Source organism: Protopterus annectens, chromosome 5.part0 (genome assembly GCF_019279795.1).
Source record: "Protopterus annectens isolate FY-2018-M chromosome 5.part0, PAN1.0, whole genome shotgun sequence".
Lineage (NCBI taxonomy): Eukaryota > Metazoa > Chordata > Ceratodontiformes > Protopteridae > Protopterus > Protopterus annectens.
In genome coordinates this window covers 659,664,825-659,686,759 of record NC_056735.1, presented here as the reverse complement: position 1 = coordinate 659,686,759, position 21,935 = coordinate 659,664,825, and the positions used below count along the sequence as shown (strand labels likewise).

Genomic DNA, 21,935 nt, shown 5'->3' with positions numbered 1-21,935 from the left:
ACTGCCCAAGCAAGTAGTACTCATCTTTAACCACTGCAGACTTCACAATGGTTATGTCAGAAGCTGTGTCTCTTAGCAGTGGCCTATTTTCCATCCACTAAGATATGATATAAACTCTGGTGGGAGTCTGGTACCCCTGTTATCTCCAGACAACTTACCACTGGCATACTGTTATTCCTACTTGCTGGCTCCTCCACATTTTCTTCCCCACTTTGCTTCCATGGACATCTGTATACTACACTGGTTACATTTAAAACATCAAACCCTTGATCCTGGCTGTGTACCTGAACTAGTGGCTTCCCCTGCTACTGGTGGACTCTGTTGGGGTGGTTTAGGCTGCCCACCATTGGTTCCCTTATATCCATGTGCAGCAATGGGTATCCCCTTCATGTGCAGTGATTCCCTGCTTGCTAACTAGAGATCCCCTTTTTTCCCCAGTTCATCTGCAGAGTTACACTTCTGGTCTACCAATCAGGTTCTCATGTCCCAGGAAACATGCTAAGGGCTTGTTCCCTCACCAAAAGGTCTGCCAGCCTTTCAAAAGTAGTGACCTGACAGACACTCACCAACCTATGAAAATAAGTGCTTAAATCCAGCAATATAATCACATATGCTTTCATCTGCCTTGCATCTATGCTCATAAAACTTTTTTTCTGTAAGCTTCAAGTGTTAACGTAAAACATTCCAATAAACATTGTTTTACTTTAGCATAGTTTAAACAATCAGTATCAGACAATTCAGAAACTGCAGTCACAGCTTTACCATGGAGTAAGGGGGTCAGGAACTGTACCGGGAGCCCTTGGTCAACATTATACTGTTTACATACTTTTTCAAATATATGAATAAGAGTATCACAATTATCACCCTCTGTAAACTGTGGAAGAAATTTACTTACTTTTATTGCTTCTGGGGATCAGTTATTCCCTTCCCCATTACCTTCATGAACCTATTCAAAGACTCAGCATCTCCATCTCATTTGGGCACTGTTTCTCATTTTATTTGGCCTCCAAATGCCACAGTCTCTCTGCTGACTCTAATTCAATCTGTTTCTTCTTTCCTTCAGCCTCCAAATGCCTAGTCTCTCTACAGATTCTAATTCCAAATGTTTGGCCTCCAGTTCAAGACTCTAAATCCAGATGGATTTTAAGCCCTCTAAGGAAAAGGTGAACTGTCCTTTTTCTAAGGTTCTGCAAATCCCTATCACCAGACTGGTTATCCTCATGGTTGTTGGTCCAGGCTACAGTTGTAGCTAAGGCTAAAATCATTTCCTCTTTAGTCAGATTGGCATGCACCAGTCCTTTGGCTTCACACACCTTGGACAACTGGTTCCTTGTCAGCTTTTCATAATCATCTGCTGACATCTTTGCCTGCTTTCCCTGACTAAACTAAACTACCAAAAAAATATAACTGTTGTGAAAATAAAACTCTGCATATTTACCTTGTGGCTGTTGAAAGTACACACACCTTCAGTGACTGCCTATAGGCTAAAAAAGTTCAATTAATATCCAAACCACTGCTCACCAATATGTGATGTCCTCCTTCAGGGCCAATAATCTAGAAGCCTCAATCTTTACACTGACACCAGTGAGGGATGTTCACTTGGAACATAATAGATACACAGTAGTTTCAGATGCAGCTGTCTGCCCCAAGCACAGTTTCCCTTAAGAGCACACAGAGAACACATCAATCCAGGGGTTGGGTTTCTCTTTCTCTCTATGCCCCCAGTAAGACTCCACACTGACACAACTGTACAGTTGAATCCTCAGCAGAGTATTCCAAGCCAAGTCCTCCACCACCCTCTCTGTGAAACCAGTGTTCTGTGTCCCTGCTCAAAGTAGCTGACACACACCCTGTTTGAGATTTGATTTTCATACACATGCACCTGGGAAAGGCTGGCACAGATTTACCAGTTATGCCAAGCCTATAAGGTAGTTCCACTGCCACCAGAACACTCCAAAGCCAGCTACTCTAAGGCTTTTACAAGGGCACCAAATTATACTGTGTAATATTAATACTAATACAAATGGTAGTGTTTGACCAATACAGCAAGGCTTTCAGGAGCAGTCACAGTGTCACCAAATAAATATAAGTACTCGCAAAGGTAAAATATTCTCTGAAAGTCTAGCTACAATGAAATGTTTAAATATATTTAATAAATAATAAAAGAACATGAAAATACTAAATATCTATTTACAGTAAATGCCAGAGTTTTATATCACAGGAAATATTAAAAATAACAGAGATGGATAGACTCACACATTTACAGAAAAACAATACTTAATCTCATAATATTTTCCTGACTGATCTAAAGAATTACTATTCCTTGGTTACTTACTAAAGCAAGGCAAGATGAACTGGGTGAGTGGTCTTCCTTCTTTGCCAGGTTTCAAAAACAGACTGCTCTGAGACTTCTGTCTCATCTAGTATTAAAACATCATTTCAGTACTGGATTACAGAATGACATCACATATACCTGGTCATCTGACTCTGGTTCCCACACTTCCCCCTTTACTAGAAACTGAACCAGAATTTAGCAGTCATGTGTCATAATACACATACATAGAGCTTTGCTAAGATGTGTTATAGCATATGGAAGCTATAAAACTATTTCAAAACTTCCACCGTTCCAGGGTGGTAATTAGTTCACCCTAAGGACAATACAGTAAGATTTCTAGTACTGGTTTTCTGAAACATTCTGTCCCTGGCTGCAATTAGAAGTGTAAGATACAATCTTTATGGCCTAAACTAGGTAATTTAATTTCAAACTATTTTTCAAAGTTAGCTGGGCTGAGATTAACCTCTTCTCTTCCGGTATCCTCATTTACAATATATTAATTTCAACAGTTACAATACAGTCTGCCACACAGGTGTATTTCTTTTCTGTCCGGCAGGATCCACTGTTGGTACATTTTTAACGCACACAGCTTTATAAATACATTTTCAACACAAGCACCTGCACAAATCAGTTTGATATACAAATGACATATACTTATTTACAAAACTCCAGCTAGCTATGTTGGCATATGTTACACATCCACTACCCTACTTCTCCTGGCATAGTTGGCAATACCTCACACCATTACAATAACTAATGAAACAGTTTGCACTGTACATTCTGCTCTCCAGTTTCATTTAATGAACATTAATGTCCCAGTAACAACAAAAGTGATTGTTTCAGTGATTTAAGAAAATATCTTTGAAGATTGTAATGTATTCACTTAAAAAGATGAAAACAATAAGTGATGCCCATGATGTTTCTCCACTTTCTTTATAATCAGTTAGTCTTCATTTTGCACACATTATTAACCTTTCAGGGCAAAAACGTATCACTATATTAAACATAGTCTTTTCCCTGAAGCGCCTGCCTGGATAAAGCTTTCCCCTCCCAAAAGAAGTGCAATGGCAAATACCACCACAGTAGTAGCCTGACCAGTGTATGAAGAAGTACAATGGCAAGTACCGCCACAGTAGTAGCCTGACCAGTGTATGTCCTAAACTATATATATATATATATATATATATATATATAATCCTTTGATAGAATCCATAATCTCTAAGCATAGTTTAAACTAGAATTTAAGAGTAAACTTTGGAAATAAGATGTGATAAGGCACTGACCTGGGGCTAGCGATAGTAGCTGATTGAGAATGCTGCCATTCTGCTTTGTGATTTGCTCAGTGCCCCTGCCTTTCATACCTAAGCCCTTCCCCTTTCCCTGGCATATGCTTTAGACTTTACTTATTGCAGTGGATTCATACAGTTCCATTTTTAAATGTAGTGTAACTATGACTGAGCTTTGGTCAGAGTCCCTGTGTAGTGTGCTTTCCGTGTAAGTCTAATTGTTTCTACCTTTAGCAGTATCTATTTTGCACTTGTTATATTACTGCATATCTGCAATACTGTATATCTCTCCTGTGAACAAGATTGCTATATTATTGCAACTGTGTTTTATATATAGCTCCTGTGAATAAGACTACTTTAGAACTGCATTTAACACAAGGAAATATTAGACAAATGAATACCTTAGCAAAGGTTAATGTTTCTTATATCTCAGACATGTTCTTATGCTTGCTGCAGTAGACTGTTTGCTATGCATTAACATTTAACCAGTAGTGGTGATTTTTATATAGCACAGTCCCTGCTATTTTATAGTTTGTCTTATACGCACTGGGAAGTATCACACTAATCAAGCCTAGGGTAACCAGATGTGGTGTTTCTTTTCGTGCCTACATGTATGAGCAGTGTTTTTTCCCGCCAAGTTACCCGGCACTGTAGTGCTTATCTTAAGTCATGCATCATGTGTTATTCTCTTTGTTAATATTATACATACACTTTATTTGATTTAATACCTGCTCAACCTGATCATTTATTTTCTATAAAATAGTAATGTCATTTGCGGCTTTACCCAGTCTTAACTTGCTGTACTATATCAGTTTATGCTGAACTCTATCAACCTACCATTGCCCTTCTCCCTAGTCTTGTGAATTGTTGCTTCACTACACAATGCTGAACTGCAGTGATTAATTGATTCATTTGTTCCACCATGCTGCAGGATATGCATTAGTTTGAATTAACTTAGTATTTGTATTTAATAGGGTCGTAGTTTCCCTGCATTGCTTTCTACATTTGATAGTTCTAGTCCTTTCTCCATTTCATAGTCCTAGTCTCCCTCTTATAACAACGTGTGTTCTGTGCTGCTGTCATTTCCCTGAAGTGGCTGCCTGGATAAAAGCATTCCTCTCCCATAAGAAGTGCGACGACAAGTACTTTTGCAGTGTTAGTCTGACCAGTGTATGTCCTAAACCAAGCATATCACTTTTTGTTGAGCTCTTTTAGTTTTTTCTACAGCATAGACATGGCATGCACACTGCATCAGATTTTCTTTAACCCCCTTGCCATTTATGCAAGTACCCCCCCCCCCCCTTGGAAGTGACCTCACACAGCGGGCAATAATTCTTTGATAGAATCCATAGTCTCTAAGCAAATATAAGAGTAAACTTTGGAAATAAGATGTAATAAGACACTGACCTGGGGCTAGCAATAGTAGATGTTTTTTTCTCAAGTGCTGCCATTCTGCTTTGTGATTCGACTCGTTCCATTCGCCCTCTCTATGCTCAGGCTCACTTTGCTCCCCCTACCCTACCCGCATGCCGAGTCACCCCTCTTTCATTACACTAAACCACTCCCCCATATGCCATCACCCAATCAACCACTCCAAAACCACACCCACATATCTACTAAGTGCCAATTATTCTTTAACCACCGACCAATTCCCCCAATCATCTTCATACTAGAACTTTTACCTCTACCTATATTCTATATTAATTACTCTTCAAAATGCCCAATATCACACAACTAATAATTTTCACTTTCTCCCCAGCACTCCTCTTCATACTAACCCAATCCACCTCCCTTCAGAACATGAAATTCTCACTATCTTCAAGAACTCCTACCCTAACTACACCAACACAACACAACATAGTTAGTTACTCTATCTCATCTTCTTTATTCTCTTATAGCAATGTATACACTACCAAGGTCAGAGTCCTCCCTATCTACAACAAACTGAAAATAATTCCATATACTTTAGCTAGATCCTCTTCTAAACCCCACTATATCTCACACCTTATAAATCATCTCTTGTTACTATCTCAAAGTGGCGACATACACCCAAATCCCGTCCATTCCCTCTCTCCCTCCTCAAAGTCACCTACTAACACTCAAAACCTATTCATTATAACAATCAACATGTGTAGTGTTTGTAACAAAATTACAGAATGTCATGCCTGGCTCTCTCAATAAACTCCTGGCATAGTAGCAGTCACAGAAACTTGGGTAAAGCCACGTATACCAGACACTGATATAGTTCCAATTGGTTACAATATCCTACAGTAAAACAGACTTCAAAAGAAAGAGAGGGGGGTGTAGCTTTAACCTACTACAACTCCTTAACCATTACATACTTTCCTAAACCAGTCCCAACCTTTGGCAACATGGAAATTTTATTAGCATCACATATGCATAGCAGCACTATATATTCCCCAGGCCAAAACAACCCTATTCTCGAAGATTTTTTATCTTGGACAACCCAAAATATATCCAATGAAACTGTTATTCTAAGGGATACTAACATTAATTGGCAAAATCTAATCTCAAACTCACCAGCTAATTGTATTAACCTGCACAGATATACACAGCTACTCACATGCCCTACACAAACACTAAACATGCAACCAGACTCCATCTTGGATTGGATTCTAGTCACAGATCCATACAAATATTTTAGTACTGGCACCCTCCCTGATATCCTAAGCAACCATTTACCAGCTTTTACACACAGAACGCATACTCAGGTACCCAAACTCCACTCATATAGACCATCTAGAAACTTAACCAACTTCAAACAATTAACTTTCAGTAACTCCCTTAAAGCCCAAAATTGGACCCTACTAAAAACATTACCATTAGAAGATTCTGTAAACTATTTTAATAAGGTCTTTCTTGATACCCTTAATTCTTTAGCCCTCATTCAGTACAAAAGAAAAAAACTTAATCATGCTCCTTGGATTACAAAACCAACAAAACAGATTCTTCTTTTCAGGGACTGAGCCTGGAAAGAATGGCATAAAAAAAAAAAACAAACTAATGAAATTAACTTCAAACATCTTCGTAACAAAGCCAAGAAATTAGTTAAAAATTACAAAAAAAATATTTTTCACAACAATTATCTACTCAAAGAAATAACCCATAAAACTGTGGAAATCAGTCTCTTCTCTTCTTAATCCTGGGACCACACAAAACCCATCACCGTACCCTGATAAAGACTCACAACAAATAGCCCACATTTTCAAATTCTACTTCATTAACAGCATTCTTAAACTTGTCAAAGAACCCCCACCACTAACAAACAACCCCCCAACAATAAGATATGCAGCTCTAACTCAGTTTATGAGAATCCCAACCTACATCCCTCACCCCGCAATAAAACCACAAAGTTTACCCCAGAATCTCCCATACTCTCACTAAAGCTAGTGCCCACCCCTCTAGCATTTAAATTGCTAACTAAAGTAAGACTATGCTCACTATCCACTGATAACCTCCCCTCAGTATACTTGAAACCTGGTGCCGATGCACTAGCCTACCCCATTAGTATTATAATGAACCGATACATCTCAGAATCCACAGTCCCTCAAATTTGGAAGAAATCCATAATAACCCCATTACATAAAGGTGGAAATGCTAATGATTTAACCAACTATCGACCCACCTCCATTCTTTCACCATTATCTAAAAAATTAGCGAAGTCTATACACACTTGACTACTAAAACACCTTTCTGACAATACCTTTCTCCCCTACCCAACATGGCTTTCATCTTGCACACAATAATACTACTGCCCTACATTCTTTCACTGATGCTGTGAACAATGCTCTAGACTCTGGTTTACTGGCAACAGTAGTCTTATTAGATCTATCCAAAGCTTTTGACATAGTATCACATACTAAACTACTCCAACAACTAGCAACACTGGGATGCTCTGAGCATACCCTAACCTGGTTTGCAAACTACCTGAACAACAGACAACAATCTGTCAGATGGCAAAACAGTCAATCTGATTATCTGTCTAATAGGATAGGAGTCCCCCAGAGGTCCATTCTTGGACCTTTGCTTTATAATGTATTTATAAATAATCTCCACAGCCTCCATACAAAGTTCACTTGTCCAATATGCTGGCGATTCTACTGTCATATCCTCCTCCAGCAACTTCCCAGATCTCCTAAAAATAACATAAAACATTTTTTCAACTATAGAAACTTGTCTAAATGAAGCACAGCTATTAATAAATCCAAAAAAATCTAAGTTTCTACTATTTTCGTCTAAGACCCCACCACAGGACTTTAAAATTTACTCCCAAAACAAGACTGAACTAGTGAAAACAGCAAAACTACTAGTCATTAGTATAGAAGACAAACTATCCTTCAAACAACATATTCTTAATACAATAAAAAAAACACATTTTAAACTAGGCAAACTCTGCAGACAAACTCTACATGGACAAATTCACAAAAATAAAACTAGCAAATACCCTCTTACTCCCATCCCTCCTCTGTGGTTCCTCCATCTTTACCAACCTTCACACATCTCTAATTAACAAAATACAATCTTGCTACCATAAAATTGCAAAATTTGCCTCTGGCTTACCGATCCAGACACACACCACTACCAGGCCATTAATGTATTGAATTGGTTTGAATTCCCCCACTACCTTCATTACACCCAACTAACTCTTGCTCATAAACTAATATTCAACCCAGAAAACTGTCCTTTACTTTATTCTATCCTACAATCCTACATCCCCTTCCAGAATCATTGATCTACTTATAAACAGCTTCTTAGCATATCCATACCCAATAAGAGAGCTGGACAAAGCTTGTACGCCCACAACATAGCAAAATTATGGAACGCTCTACCCCCCCCCCCCTCTGTATTACACAACTTGATTCTATAAAAACTTTTAAATTCACCCTAAAAAGCCACTTTAACAATCAAATCTGTCCTTGTGCTAAAAACTACAGACCACCTTAAACAAATTCTAAAACTTTACTGACTGATATGTCTCATTTCAATTTCAAGCAATAAATTTGTAAATTAACTTAGCTCCTTTGACTTTTGTACATTCAGATAAGGTATATCAATCAATGTCTTGTCTCTATAATCATTAGTAGGCTAAATCCCAAATTTTCCATGTATTGCAGTGTACAAATGAACTGTGTACTATGAATGTATACATTGAATGCCATTAAAAATACTGTATGTGTACTACTAACAGCAAACCAGATTGTATAAAACTTTCTGTTCTGTGTACTATTAATCCCTAGGAAATTGTATAAAAACATTTTGTTCACTGTTTTATTATTGCAATTATTATCTTGTTGTAAAAATCTTTATCTGTAACCTGAGCTTTTCTCCCTAGACCTCCATTGAAATGTGTTTCTAACCCAGTGGACTTTCCCTGTCAACAAGTGTCAATAAATAAATAAATGAATAAAGACCTAGTACTTGTATTAAAATTATCTGAAAATTAACTTGTTAGAGTTAGATTAGCACTGGTATTACTGATTCCTAGGTAAGTATTAGGCTGGCTGCAGTTGTGACCATTCTAAGCCTGGCCAATTTACCTTGGTGAGAATGAACCCCTTGTACCTCCTGTCTGTGAGGTAAACATTTTAACCACTGTGCCAACCCTCAACCATTTTATTTGTTTATTTATTGACATTAGATTACCAAGAAAGTCTAATTGGGTAGAAGCCGATTTTCAGCAGAGGCAGAGAAAAGCTCCAAATTATTACAAAACATTTTAAGACAGTAATTTTACTATCTTCAATAATAAAACAAAAACATATGCAGTTTAAATAATCATAACAGATTAGACATAATATAAAAACATTGGTTAAGAATCGATACAAGTCATATGACAATCGTTTAATATTTAGAGAAATTTTAGACAGTTTGTAGAGAAATTAAAGGTAAGTTAGTCTAATACAAACAGGAATTGCGATATGAAGTGAGAAAAACAGGCCTTATTGTATATTTAGAGAGAAAGTCAGGGAAGAGAATTTGATAGAAATAAGGACATAACTGACAAAAGGAGAGTATGGAGGTATAAAGAATGAAAAGGTATTTGTTCACATCCAGGGATATAGTTTATCCTAGTTTTGAGCAAGAATAGAGCTGTTTTAGATAGGAAGTCTTTCAGAGTGGTTTTGAAAAATGTGAGGGAGGGTACTGACCTGGTAGATGCAGGTAAGGAGTTCCAGGTCTTAGCAACCTTATATGAATACAGACAATGTCCAGCAGATTTAGTAGGTTTGTAGACAGACAGGAGATTTTAGTCACTGGATCACAGTGACAGACTGGGAACATGGTTGTGTAGAATGTGTTTCAGTGCTGGACAGACAGATGGAAGCTGGATAATTTTATACTTGGTAAGAAGCTGTGTGTATGTTAGTTAATGAGGTAGTTCTAAACAATATAGGCTTTTTAGTGCTATACAGTGATGGGGCGACAGTGATGGGGGCAGTCATGGTGGTGCAGTGGTTAGCATTGCCGCCTCACAGCAAGAGGTTCTCCAGTTCGATTCTCGGCTAGGGTGCCTTCTGTGCGGAGTCTGCATGTCCTTCCCCTGGTCGCATGGGTTTCCTCCAGGTGCTCTGGTTTCCTCCCATCCCAAAGACATGCAGTAGGTGGATTGGACACTCTAAATTGGCCCTAGGTGTGAGTGTGTGCATGTGTGTGCCTTCTGTGGAAAGTTGGGCTGGCAACTCGACGCTGTAAAACTCCACTGCCAATCATGAGCAGACAGATGATCCACTGTGGTGACCCCTAACCAGGAAAAAGACAGAAGAAGAAGTGCTATACAGTAATGGGTTCTAATAGGGGTATTTGCTGCAAATTTAGCAATTTTGTTATAGCATTGTTCAAGTTCTAATTTTGTGAAATCTGGAGGTTAGTAAAGATGGGAGCACCATAAAGAAGTGTGGGGAAGAGTTAGGTAGTATAGTTTTAGCTGTGCCAGTGAGAAAGTTGTTTGACCTATAAAGCATCCCTAGTTGATGAGTTTTTCTTATGAAATTTTATATATGCAGGTCAAATGTCATCCACTATCACTCCCAATAATTTACTATGAGAAGTGACTTCAATGGTTGTAATATCAAGAGAGAGGACTTTAAATTTTCTTTTTTCATGAGAGAGGGATTTGGAGAAAAAAGTAGTAGTTTGGTCTTTTTTGGGTTGAGCATGAGCTGTGAGTTACAAAGCCATGTTTCAATGGCTGTTAAAGCTTTCTGAGCAATTTTTATAAAAGTGCACCATGTTATCAGATATGCAAATGAGAGTGACAGCACAGGAGAAGACCAAGGCTAGAGCATTGTGGTATATCAGTGGTGACTGGGAGATAAGCAGACAGTGTGGAGCGCCATTTTACTGACAGATACCTATTGGACAGGTAGCTTTTGGACTACAGAAGGGTGTGCTGAGAGAGACCTAGTGAGGACATTTGAAGTAGAAGTTTGCTATGACAAACTTTGACAAGTCTTGAAATAAGGAAGAGACTAGTTTGAATTTTTTTTTGTTTGAAAGAAAACTGAAGAAAGAGATGATGTACCTGTTGCAGTTATTCTGGGTACCCCCCTTATACTGCACTGCAGTGTCAGCCATCAATCTACCTGGTGGTGGAATAGAACCCATAACACTCTGCACCAAAAGTGAGTATGTTACTACAACATTCTGCACAAGAAGTGAGTTTGTTATCTACTGCATCACTGACACTGTGACATTTCCACTTGGAGACATCCAATCTCACAGGTCATGATTTTTGATAGCAGCCTTTATTTATTTTTATTTATTTATTAACTTGATAAATTAACTGGTAAGCCTGGCTAGGTCTGCCATGATTCTGGCCACAAGAGCAAGGATAAATGCACTGTATATACATAATTTAGAGTAGCAAACCAACCATTGTATTATTTGGGAGGTGGGTCACAGAGTAAATGGAGAAAATGCACTCACAAACACGCACCCTTATGGGGCCAACATGCCAACTCTACATCAATGGCAACTATAGGTCTTGACTGAATGCTAAACTTTAAAGATGTGAGGCAGATATTTTAACAGTAAGCCACCATGCTTTCAAACAAAAGTCACTTTATTTGAAATAACTGGATTAAGAACAATATTAATCAATTTATTTATTTAATTTATTTATATCTATTTATTTGTGTAATTTTCATGCTATCAGATTAACTGTATACCTCCAAAACTTAAATTCCAGGAATATACAGCTATATCACAAGCATGATACAAAACAATAACAAACTGAAAATTATCTATTATGATTATACGATTCTCTTATAAATATTTGTGATAAATTCTGTGTAGCTAAACAACGCAGACAAACTATTACATCAAAAGTCATTTATTTGTGAGAAGACTGCAACTCCATGAAAATAATTATCATCCAAACAGAATTTGCTATCATATTGGAGGGGGGGGGGACTTCAGAAATGCAGCACAGCTGTGAACCAGTTTCATTTCTGTTTGTAGTGCTCATTAGACAGCTGTGTATGACACAAAACAAACATTCTGAAAGCTGTTAGACTTGTCTGATGGATGACCACACTGTCAGTCCATACTGACCTTGTTCCTACATTCCACTAACCTTGAATGGTCATATTTCTCACCACAGAATGTATCAGTCAGCCTGCAGAAATGTATGGTAAGAGCTAGACAGCCTTCAAGTAGTCTGCCTCAGTGCCTGCCATCAGATGAAAAATGCTATTTATTTAAATATTTCTTAAAGCAAGAAACATCTCCACTGAATCATTACCAATGACGTAGAAAATCACACACCCATACAAATGAAAACAAACCATGTTGACACATTCTCACTCACAAACATTGCACATCACATATAAACTTCTATACAGTCATTGTTCATCAAAAACTACATAGCTTATTCAAATCCCACCTTCCCCTCCTCCAAAACACGACTACACATACACAGCCCCCATAATTCCCATCCTCCCCATGCAATCACTCCAACCCCCCTCCAAGAACCCAGCTCCACCTGCCCCATCCCCACACCACATTCACCACTTCCAACACAGTTGGCCCAAACTCTGACCTCCACCATCCAGTAACTGACCCACTGACAACCACAAGAAGCAACTCAGCAAGGCCCCACCACATCCAGGCAACTCTCACACTGCATCACAGCTCAAGAAAAATCACCTTGGTCCAGCCATACCAATCCACTCACCCAGCACCCCCAACAGAGCAATCTTCTGTAAACATCCAAAGTCCACCAACTCAGCACACCCCCAAAAAATATATTCCCAACTACCCACCCCCCACTCACCATACTTCTAACACTCACAGTCCACCAGAGGAAAAATTCCCCAGAGCCTGCCCAGGGTACAAAAATATACTTGCAAACACCTCCAAGCAAATATCCCAAATCCTCCAGACTCTGTTGCATACCCAGGAGTCATACACACACACATCCTCCCATCATTTCCCTGTAAACTACCCAGCTAATCTCTCTTCCCAATCCCCTAACATCCTCTAACTGACCCCCACAGGCATCATGCAACATTTCACATGCCCCACCATTTTTTTTAAATTGAACTGTTACTTACAATGTCATAGTGCCCCCCCCTAAAAGCTGCAGATCTCCCACTTCACACATTTTTCACTGCTTAGCACGCTACTAGTATGAATAATGAACTGCCCTCACAGTCTCATCATGCACCATTCAGAGGTGTGTTACATAAACATGTGTAGGATGTACACTCTCTTCTTAGTATTGTAGCTTAAAAATATGAAAACAGACATGCTTGCTAAGGGGCAGGATTATTGCTAGCAAATCAGCAATGTACTGTCTCATCATAATACTTCACCATAAAATATGTTAGCAACACACTGCAAGTGACAGGTGAGAAAACTAGGTAATCATAGCCATTGGAATTACCCCAGCTCACTGTCCAGATGCCATCAAACTTAAAAATTGCTTCCACAATCTGCACCCTCCCCCACTCCAAAGATTCCACCTGGCAGCCACCAGAAGATGAATTTTTCATCTGGTGGCAGACACTGAGGCAATCAACCAGGCTGAGTCTGAAATTGGTCAATATTGATCAGTTCACTACCATGGTAAGCAAATATAAATAAATAAATAAACCTGTTAGTTTCATATTTTTAAAATCAGACATTATTAAATGTCATCAGCAAAGAAATAAAAAGACTACAAAAATAATAATAAATATATTGCACTAAGCATTCTTTCTGAAAACTTTCTTCATTAACTCTTCCATACCTCTCAGCTGTCCAGATTTTTGCAGAAAGTTCAGATTTTTGCCTCATATTTTGGTCTGTTTCTCATAAAACTTTGGTTTTCTGACAAATCATTTACAAATTATTGAGGATTGAAGTCAGAAAATAATGATAGACATTTGAGTTTCAGACTTCAAACCCTTCAGAGAATTCATGATAATGCAAAATCTGTTATTTTATCAGTATTGTAAGTTTGTAAGAGCAATACTTAAAATTTGCCCATATTTATGGGCCTTTGTCCCCCCATTATTTATGGTTTTGGGCAGATGTTTTGCCCTAAAAGTTTGAGAGGTATGACTCTTACCTACAGTCTGAGTGGATTATGTATTATCCAGACTACCACACCAGGGCCACTGCCCATGTCCATGCCTCCACCCTCATCAGCTGCTTTGATCACTCTATCAAAGCCTCCAGTGTGTCTGTCATATACCTTCCCACTGTGGAATCATGCTATTGTAGGTGTTGTACTTACTTTCACCCTTCAGTAGTGTTCCCTGCTATCCATCATTCCATCTTATGAACAACCTGCCTTGTGATGATCTCAGCTGTAGTAACCTAAACAAAGCTGGTGAGACTTCTGCATACTCAGCAAGAGTCCCTAGCTCATCCTTTGCAATTCAAGGCTTTTCCAGCAAACTGCAAAATGTAATCTTTCCAACATGTCTTCTGTCTGTTCTGCCAGATGGCCATGCCTAGTTAGTCTGTTAAAATAACAAAAAAGCAAGCAGGCTGTAAATACTCCAAACCACACTATTTATTGTGAGTGCTTTCTTCAGTGACAATGCTCCAACTTCATCAGACAAAAGAAAAGGCAACAATTAACCACTTTATATACTTACAAGTAATTAAACCAATCACAAATTAACCATCAGTGAATTACATTCACTGATTCATGTAGGGTTATAAAAACATCTAACTCCATTGTGGCAACAGTAAACAATTCAACTAATACAAGATATCTTCTCCATTTACAATATGTATACTTAAAACCATATACAAAACATATCAGAAACCTACACATAAATAATGCATATAATAAAAATATATACGTTAAAGATTAAAAAATTAACAAGGTGTAATACCCTTTCAGCTAAAATACTAGGGGAGCTAAACACATAGTTGATACAAGTGTGGGTAATTATAAAGTAAAAATTAAAACTTGAATGATTTTTACTTAATTATTCCTACATTTAAAAATGCAACTTATGTACATGAATATATATATATATATATATATATATATATATATATATATATATATATATATATATATGTATATGTGTGTGTGTGTGTGTGTGAATAAAAGACCAAAAAACATGGTCCAGTAGACAAGTATATATGACACTTTATAGGTAGGCAAACAATGGACCATGTTTTTTGGTCTTTTATTCACGCACACACATACAGACTGCGGTGGTGGTGCTATGGAAGCGGTGTCACCTCATAGCAAGAAGTTGTCCCATTTGATTCTCAGCTAGAGCGTCTTCTGTGTGGAGGCATACGTGAATGTGCCTTCGTTGAAGGTTGTGCATCAGGGCTGGTAACCCTGTACATAAAAATCCACTACCAATCATTAGCGGACCGGAGTTCCGCTGTGGCGACCCCTAACCAGGAAATATATATATATATATATATATATATATATATATATATATATATATATATATATATATATATGTCAACACATACACATGTCAAATGACTTAAGTGAACTGGTCCTTGGACCCACTTCAGCCTCAATTCAGGCTACAGGGCCAATACAAAACAGGTATGTCAAGTGTATGCAAACTATTATACTTGTTCAATGTACAGCATTACATCAGCAAAAGCAGGGCATAGTCCCTCTGGCATAATAAACATTAGACAGGAATACACATTATCCATCCCCACCAATACCATTACAGTCTGTTGTTACTTATATTACAATATTTCAGGTAGTTATACAATATCTGTACCCCATATTCATGCTTTGAAGAGTTATACACTATGTGTATTTTTTATAGCCGCCTAGATTAAGGACACTTTCTTAAAGATGAAGCCTATGACATTATATAATATGCATATTTTTGTACATGCTGTTGATTAAAGGACACTTTCATATAAAGACAAAAACAGTAAATTTGTTACAGCAGGGTAATAACTAGCAATAGCTGTGTATCAAGAGATACAGAAGTGATAACCCAGGCATTAAGAAATAATATACTTAAACATATGTACATATTAGCAGGTATAGTGATCATATGTCTACATCTAAACGTCAAAGAATAATCAGATCCTAAAAATACATACTTATATCTCAGATTAGTCTGTATTGTTAAGTAGTTGCACTTGTTCTCATTTATCAGATATGGCTTTAGTATTTTTCATGAAACACATTAGAATCCTGCTTGCATGGCATTTATTTATTTAACATTTGTTTACCGGGAAAGTCAGACTGGGAAAGAGCACATTTACAGCTGAGGCCCAGGGAGAAATGCTCCAAACACAGGTCTTTGGAATGTGGAAGGAAACTAGAGCACCCAGAGGAAACCCACGCAAATGCAGGGAGAACATGCAGGCCCCTGCACAGAAGGCACCCCAGCCAGGAATCAAACTGGACAGCCTCTTGCTGTGAGGTGACAAAGCTAACTGCTGCACCACTGCATCACCGCAGGATACTACCAAGAGGATACTTTCTAGAGTAATCTTCCAAGTAGCCTTGCACACTTCCTACAGCAGAAGGCTAATGGGCATGCTCCCTAGGTACATAAACCACCTCGACTGATTTCTCTTAACTGATAGGAGCAGTAACTGTACTTTGAGGTGCTCACAGATTTCCTATCACGTCTGAAGGAACCTTACTTCTGTCACTGTGTTTCCAGTCTCATGGCAATAGGTGAGGATGTGGGTGTAGAATGACTAGTAAACTGATAGCTTTAGCCATCAGTTTTTTCTTCATCAACACAGTCCAATACAATGTCTGTAGAATTGCCACTGCACCCAGCTGCTGATCACTCTCCCAATTCCCCTCTGTCCTCACTCATGAACAAGGCCTCAAAAACTGCAGACACCCCCCCCCCCCTATTGAGAACACACTATGTTTTATGACCTTTTACTTCAAGGGGCTGATTTTACCCAGCCATTTTACACAAAGCAGTGAACAGCTAAAGTGTGCACTGGAGATCATGGTCTCTTGTGGCTAAGAGGACAACATCATCTTCAAACTGCAAAGTTGTAGCTAACCTTCACATCCTAGGTAGGCTGCTGTCTAAACTTCAGCTGCATTATCAAATCCTGCTCATGAAAATGCTGAAAAGGCATTTGGTGAAGTCCTATGCCCATCCTGAGTGTATATGACTTAATGACCAGAATACAGACACACATTTGGCTCTGCAAATACAGGGTCAGAATGGCATATAGCAATGACTCTGGAACCCTATACTGATGTAACAGCCCCTAGAAAACATTCCATGGTGTGCTATCATATGCTTTCTCCAGGTCAACAAAACATATGTAGACTATACTGGCAAATTCCCATGACTCCTCCAGTGTTTGTACAAGTACAACAAATTAGTCCCCTTCTTCACAGCCAGGATGAAACCAATTTGCTATTCCTGAACTACTGGCATAGTTGTGGGGCTTTCTCAGGGAAGTTGAGCAGCATCATCTTCCTATAATTGGAGCATGTCCTCCTGTCTCACTTTTTAATATGGGGACCACCACCCCAGTTGGCTAGTCAAGATGTATTGTCCCCACCTTCAAGAAACAATCAAAGGAAGCATTATCCATGGGATCATAACAATATCCAATCTTTTACATGTTACCAGTGGGATCTTATTTACTCCTATAGTTTTGGCTTTGTGAAACTGTTTGTCACGTTGACCTGATGTCTGAAATGGATTTAGTCCCACCATTTGCTTTGGGCACCACCATCACAAAGGACGTTATGCCTAACCCATTCAGGAGTTCCTCAAAATGCTCAGTCCACTGCCAGACAATGCCCCCTAGAGGACAGCATTTCACCACCCTAGATAAGAATAGTCTGGGTAATATATTACCCACAGCCAACACTCAGGGCTTCCCTTTAGAGACTGTTGTAGATGTTGAATTCCTGACCTTTTGTTGGATTACCTAGAAAACACCACTGCTAGCAGTGCATGGAAGGCTTCTTTCTTTAACCTGATGTTTTTCTTCACCACTTTCACCCATCAGTGGGTCCTGGAGTTACCACCATGACAAGCACCAATATCTTTTCTCAACACAGATCTATGCTTTCACTTTAACTATTGACATTCCACATGCATGAACGTACCTAGTGCACTGGAGAAGTTCTTCCAGAAGTCAGAACTGAACTCATCCCACACAGATCCATCTGCTATGAGTTTTCAGAATACCTTCAGTGCTTACTTTTGGTGTTGTGAATCTGTCCAGATAGTGACTCAACCACCTGACCATCCCACCACCAAGCTTTATCTTTTGACTAAAGAGCCTAGAACATACAGATTCATGTCTGAAAGCTTGAATACAAAGTTGATTATCAATGTTCTCTACCAGTGAGGCTTCAATGATAATTCGTCCCTACTGTCTCTTTGTCAGGTTCACTATATTGAAGACGAGTCTCTCTGCATTCCTTTAGTCCTAATGTAAGTTGCTATCTGCCAGCAGTTTATTTAAAGGGACATTTGTACAGCTGCTGTTAAGAGTAATGTGATCTAAAGACTTTATACTGAGATAAACCTTGTCAATGTGAGTATACAAAACTCTGAAGTAGGCACATTAATCTTTACATTATCAGAGAGAAAAAAATAGAGCATAGTAGGGTTACAATCTAAAATTACTCTGAACTCACTAAGCTAGTGACAAAATAAAATAAATGGAAAAAATTGGAACATAACACTTGCTTACAGGCTTTAAAAATAATCTTTCAATTGAAAATCTGCATCAGGCTGGTGTTTTCTACTGGTTTTCTTCCATTTATATCAGGGTTACCTTTTCTTGTTTACTACTACAAGCACCACTGTGGTCAGCTAGATATTACTCTTTTGAAAATCTTGAAGATGATTAGAAAGCAAAAAGAAATAAAACCTTCATGTTTATTTGGGTTTAGGGCATCCATAGTTGGAATTCTTTCAACACTAAAATTTACTGAAGTATAATCAGCCTTCCTCCTCTAACGTCTTTCAACCAGTTTGTTCCCTCAGAAGAAAGAGCCATAATGACCATTCATTCCTGGAGTGACAAGTGTTGAGCAATGGGAATGGTTCCATCATCCACAGGGAGGAATCAGTTTTTTTTTAGTTTCCTCTCTGCACATACATGCACACTTTTGTTGTAAGGTGTGGTGTGCAATGGGCACTTACAAGGGCAACTCTGCTGCTTCTGTGAGTGACATCATCTCATTCAGCCCTGTCCCTTTGGTGGCAAACACTTCTACTGATCCCCTGTCTCTGCCATGGATTCACAACATATTTTGCACTCTGGAAATGTGCTCCTCAAGCCTCCTTCCAGACAGAGGTGAGCAGGGAGCACCTCATTCTTCCTGTCTCTCTCTGGTCAGCTCACCCCCTATCCAGGCCACTAGCCAAACCTAGGAAATCTAAGTCATAGTCAGGGCTTTATCTCTGTTGACCAAAAAGGTGGTGATACTGTAGTACAGGTCTAAGTTAATTGTTTACAACAGTATCTAGGTTTCATCACTTCATGACCACAGATCTAGTCCATTCTTTAAAAGGACCCCACATATGTTACCTTTTAGTGAGCACATGACTTTATTTCCTTGAGCATTGTCCTTGCTTGACAGACATGTACTAGTGAAATGGATAAATTGAAACTAAATAAAACACTGATATCTCATTGTACCACTGCTATCCTAATAGAAATTGATGTGTCCATAAAAAGGTCTATTGGGTAAAAAGTCCATTATAGAGGCAAGTAAAATTTGAAGCATTTAACAAAGCATGACATATAAGACGTTGTACTGGTACTGTTACTCTGAGAATTATTTTAAAATTATGGGTGAACTGGGTTTGCTGGTAATCATCCTTATTATGTTACTCTGCATCTCTCAAAAAGAAAAATAATTTTTAATTAGGTATTGTTATTTAAATGTTACTTTTACCAGTGCCCTATTCTCTGTTTTAACTTGGTTCTGCTGCACTTTTCAGGAACATGCTCCATCCTTGCAGTTACTGCAGTCCTTGGGGAAACAATAACACTGCCATGCCTCATTTCTGGCTACAACGAAAGAGCAGGCAAAAAAACAAAACGTATATATTGGCAGACATCCAATGATACACCAAAACCAGTAGAAGCAGTGCATGTTTATAATGATGGGAAAGAAGAATTTCAAGATCAAAGTGAGAAATACAAGCAACGGACTAAACTTTTTTTGGATCAGCTTAAGAATGGTAACTTTTCTATTCAACTGATATCAATTAAAGTGTCAGATGAAGACGTTTATGAGTGCTACTACCAACAAGAGAATAATATGCGTTTAGTCTGCTCAATTGACTTGCAAGTGAGTGGTAAGTGTCTCCTGTTCCTTCAGCCTTATTACATGTTACAAAGTAATAAAACATTCCGGTCAAGGTTTAATACCATTTTTAATATAATAAAGAACTAAACTTGATTTTGTTATTATTTTTCACCAGGTTATCCTTTTTCCATTCTAAAGAATTTTTTGGTTCAGAGGGTTGTCCCAACAAATCAGCGTGAAATAAATTAGGAATAAATGCTTGCACTACTCATAGACAAATGTGATGTACTTGCTTGTTTATATAACATTTCTATAACAAGGTAATCCTGTGACCTGATGCATAAAGCAGTCAACAAGGCGATAAGTTTAATCAGGTTGGGCATGTTACACAAATCAGATTAGAATAGAGCACGTTGAATCAACAAGAAAACCTAGTAATGTTATTGTAGAGCAGAAACAACAGGGGGTAAAGCATCATCTAACCAGAAAAGGAATACAACAGAAAAATAAATATTAAGAACTGCACAGTAGTAACAAAATCAGAACATGTGCATTTCCAAACTGAACATGCTATAGGCTACATAAAGGAGTCAGCATCTGGTGTGTAATTTTACAGTCAAAGGATTTCTTTTTCTAGACTACATGAGCAGTGTTTTATCCCAACTGTTTAATTCACATTTCATTTCAGAAATGAATTAGGTATGCCAGTTTATGATTTTTTTCTGGGGTTATGACTAGAGGTCATTTGTAAGAAAAGGCCAGTAAATGCCAATAAACATACAGTCACTTAATAGCTGAGCAGTACTTTTTTCATTTTAAAAAACACTACCTTATTTGTGAAGACTTGCCTTTGCCACTTTATGCCTTTAAATCTATTCCACTATTACAAGTTTAATTTATTTCATTTAATTCTATTTGCTATTTGGATGCCCTTGCCCAATTACCATGAAGGGGATCAACATTCTATTTCCCATTGTTTGTTTGTTTCTTTGCAAAATAATGACAAGCTCTTTTCAAGTGTGACACAGAAGTTTTGGTCTAGTTATGTAGCATGCTTAAAACTTCACAATTTGTTAGTGAAAGTTAAATGAAATAGCCTGTTGAAACACAGGATGCAGCTTGTATGCAGCATGCAACTGCAACCTCATTTTGCTAGAAGTTATTTAAAACACTGCCCATTTACAGAAAGTGATTATAATACAGCAAGCAAGCAAGTTCTCCTTGCAAAAATAAACAACATTTGACTCACAGTAGCTCACAAAAACAAGACATTTGTTTTGAGGCAGATGATAAACATTACAAAATAAAGTAAACTGCTGTATGCAGTTTTATAGAAGTAAAGTATAAAAATATCTTATAAAACATTACTATTTTGTCTTAATGTCCAGATAATACTACTTTCAAAACAGCTTGTATAATTTTTAGTTACTTTAATTCAATTACTCAAGTGTTTATTTGTTTTTTTAAGTTACTTAATCTTTTTTTAAGACACAGCATATGATATTTAAATGTTGATAGCACAGTTAGGGTGCAGAGTCATACATGTAATAATGGCAATCAGTGTTGCTGATTCCTGTTGGACCAGGTCTCA

The 21,935-nt window shown here is 38.0% G+C and overlaps 1 protein-coding gene across 4 annotated transcripts in view; it reads left to right on the top strand.

The window, feature by feature from the left end:
- The window catches only part of LOC122802739 (ICOS ligand-like), a 764,505-nt gene that overhangs the window by 629,065 nt on the left and 113,505 nt on the right, over positions 1 to 21,935 (top strand). For all 4 annotated transcript variants that reach the window (XM_044072506.1, XM_044072504.1, XM_044072505.1 and 1 more), the window contains one exon: positions 20,034 to 20,393. In XM_044072506.1, the coding sequence (XP_043928441.1) occupies positions 20,034 to 20,393 (360 nt within the window). The remainder of the gene's footprint in view (positions 1 to 20,033; positions 20,394 to 21,935) is intronic.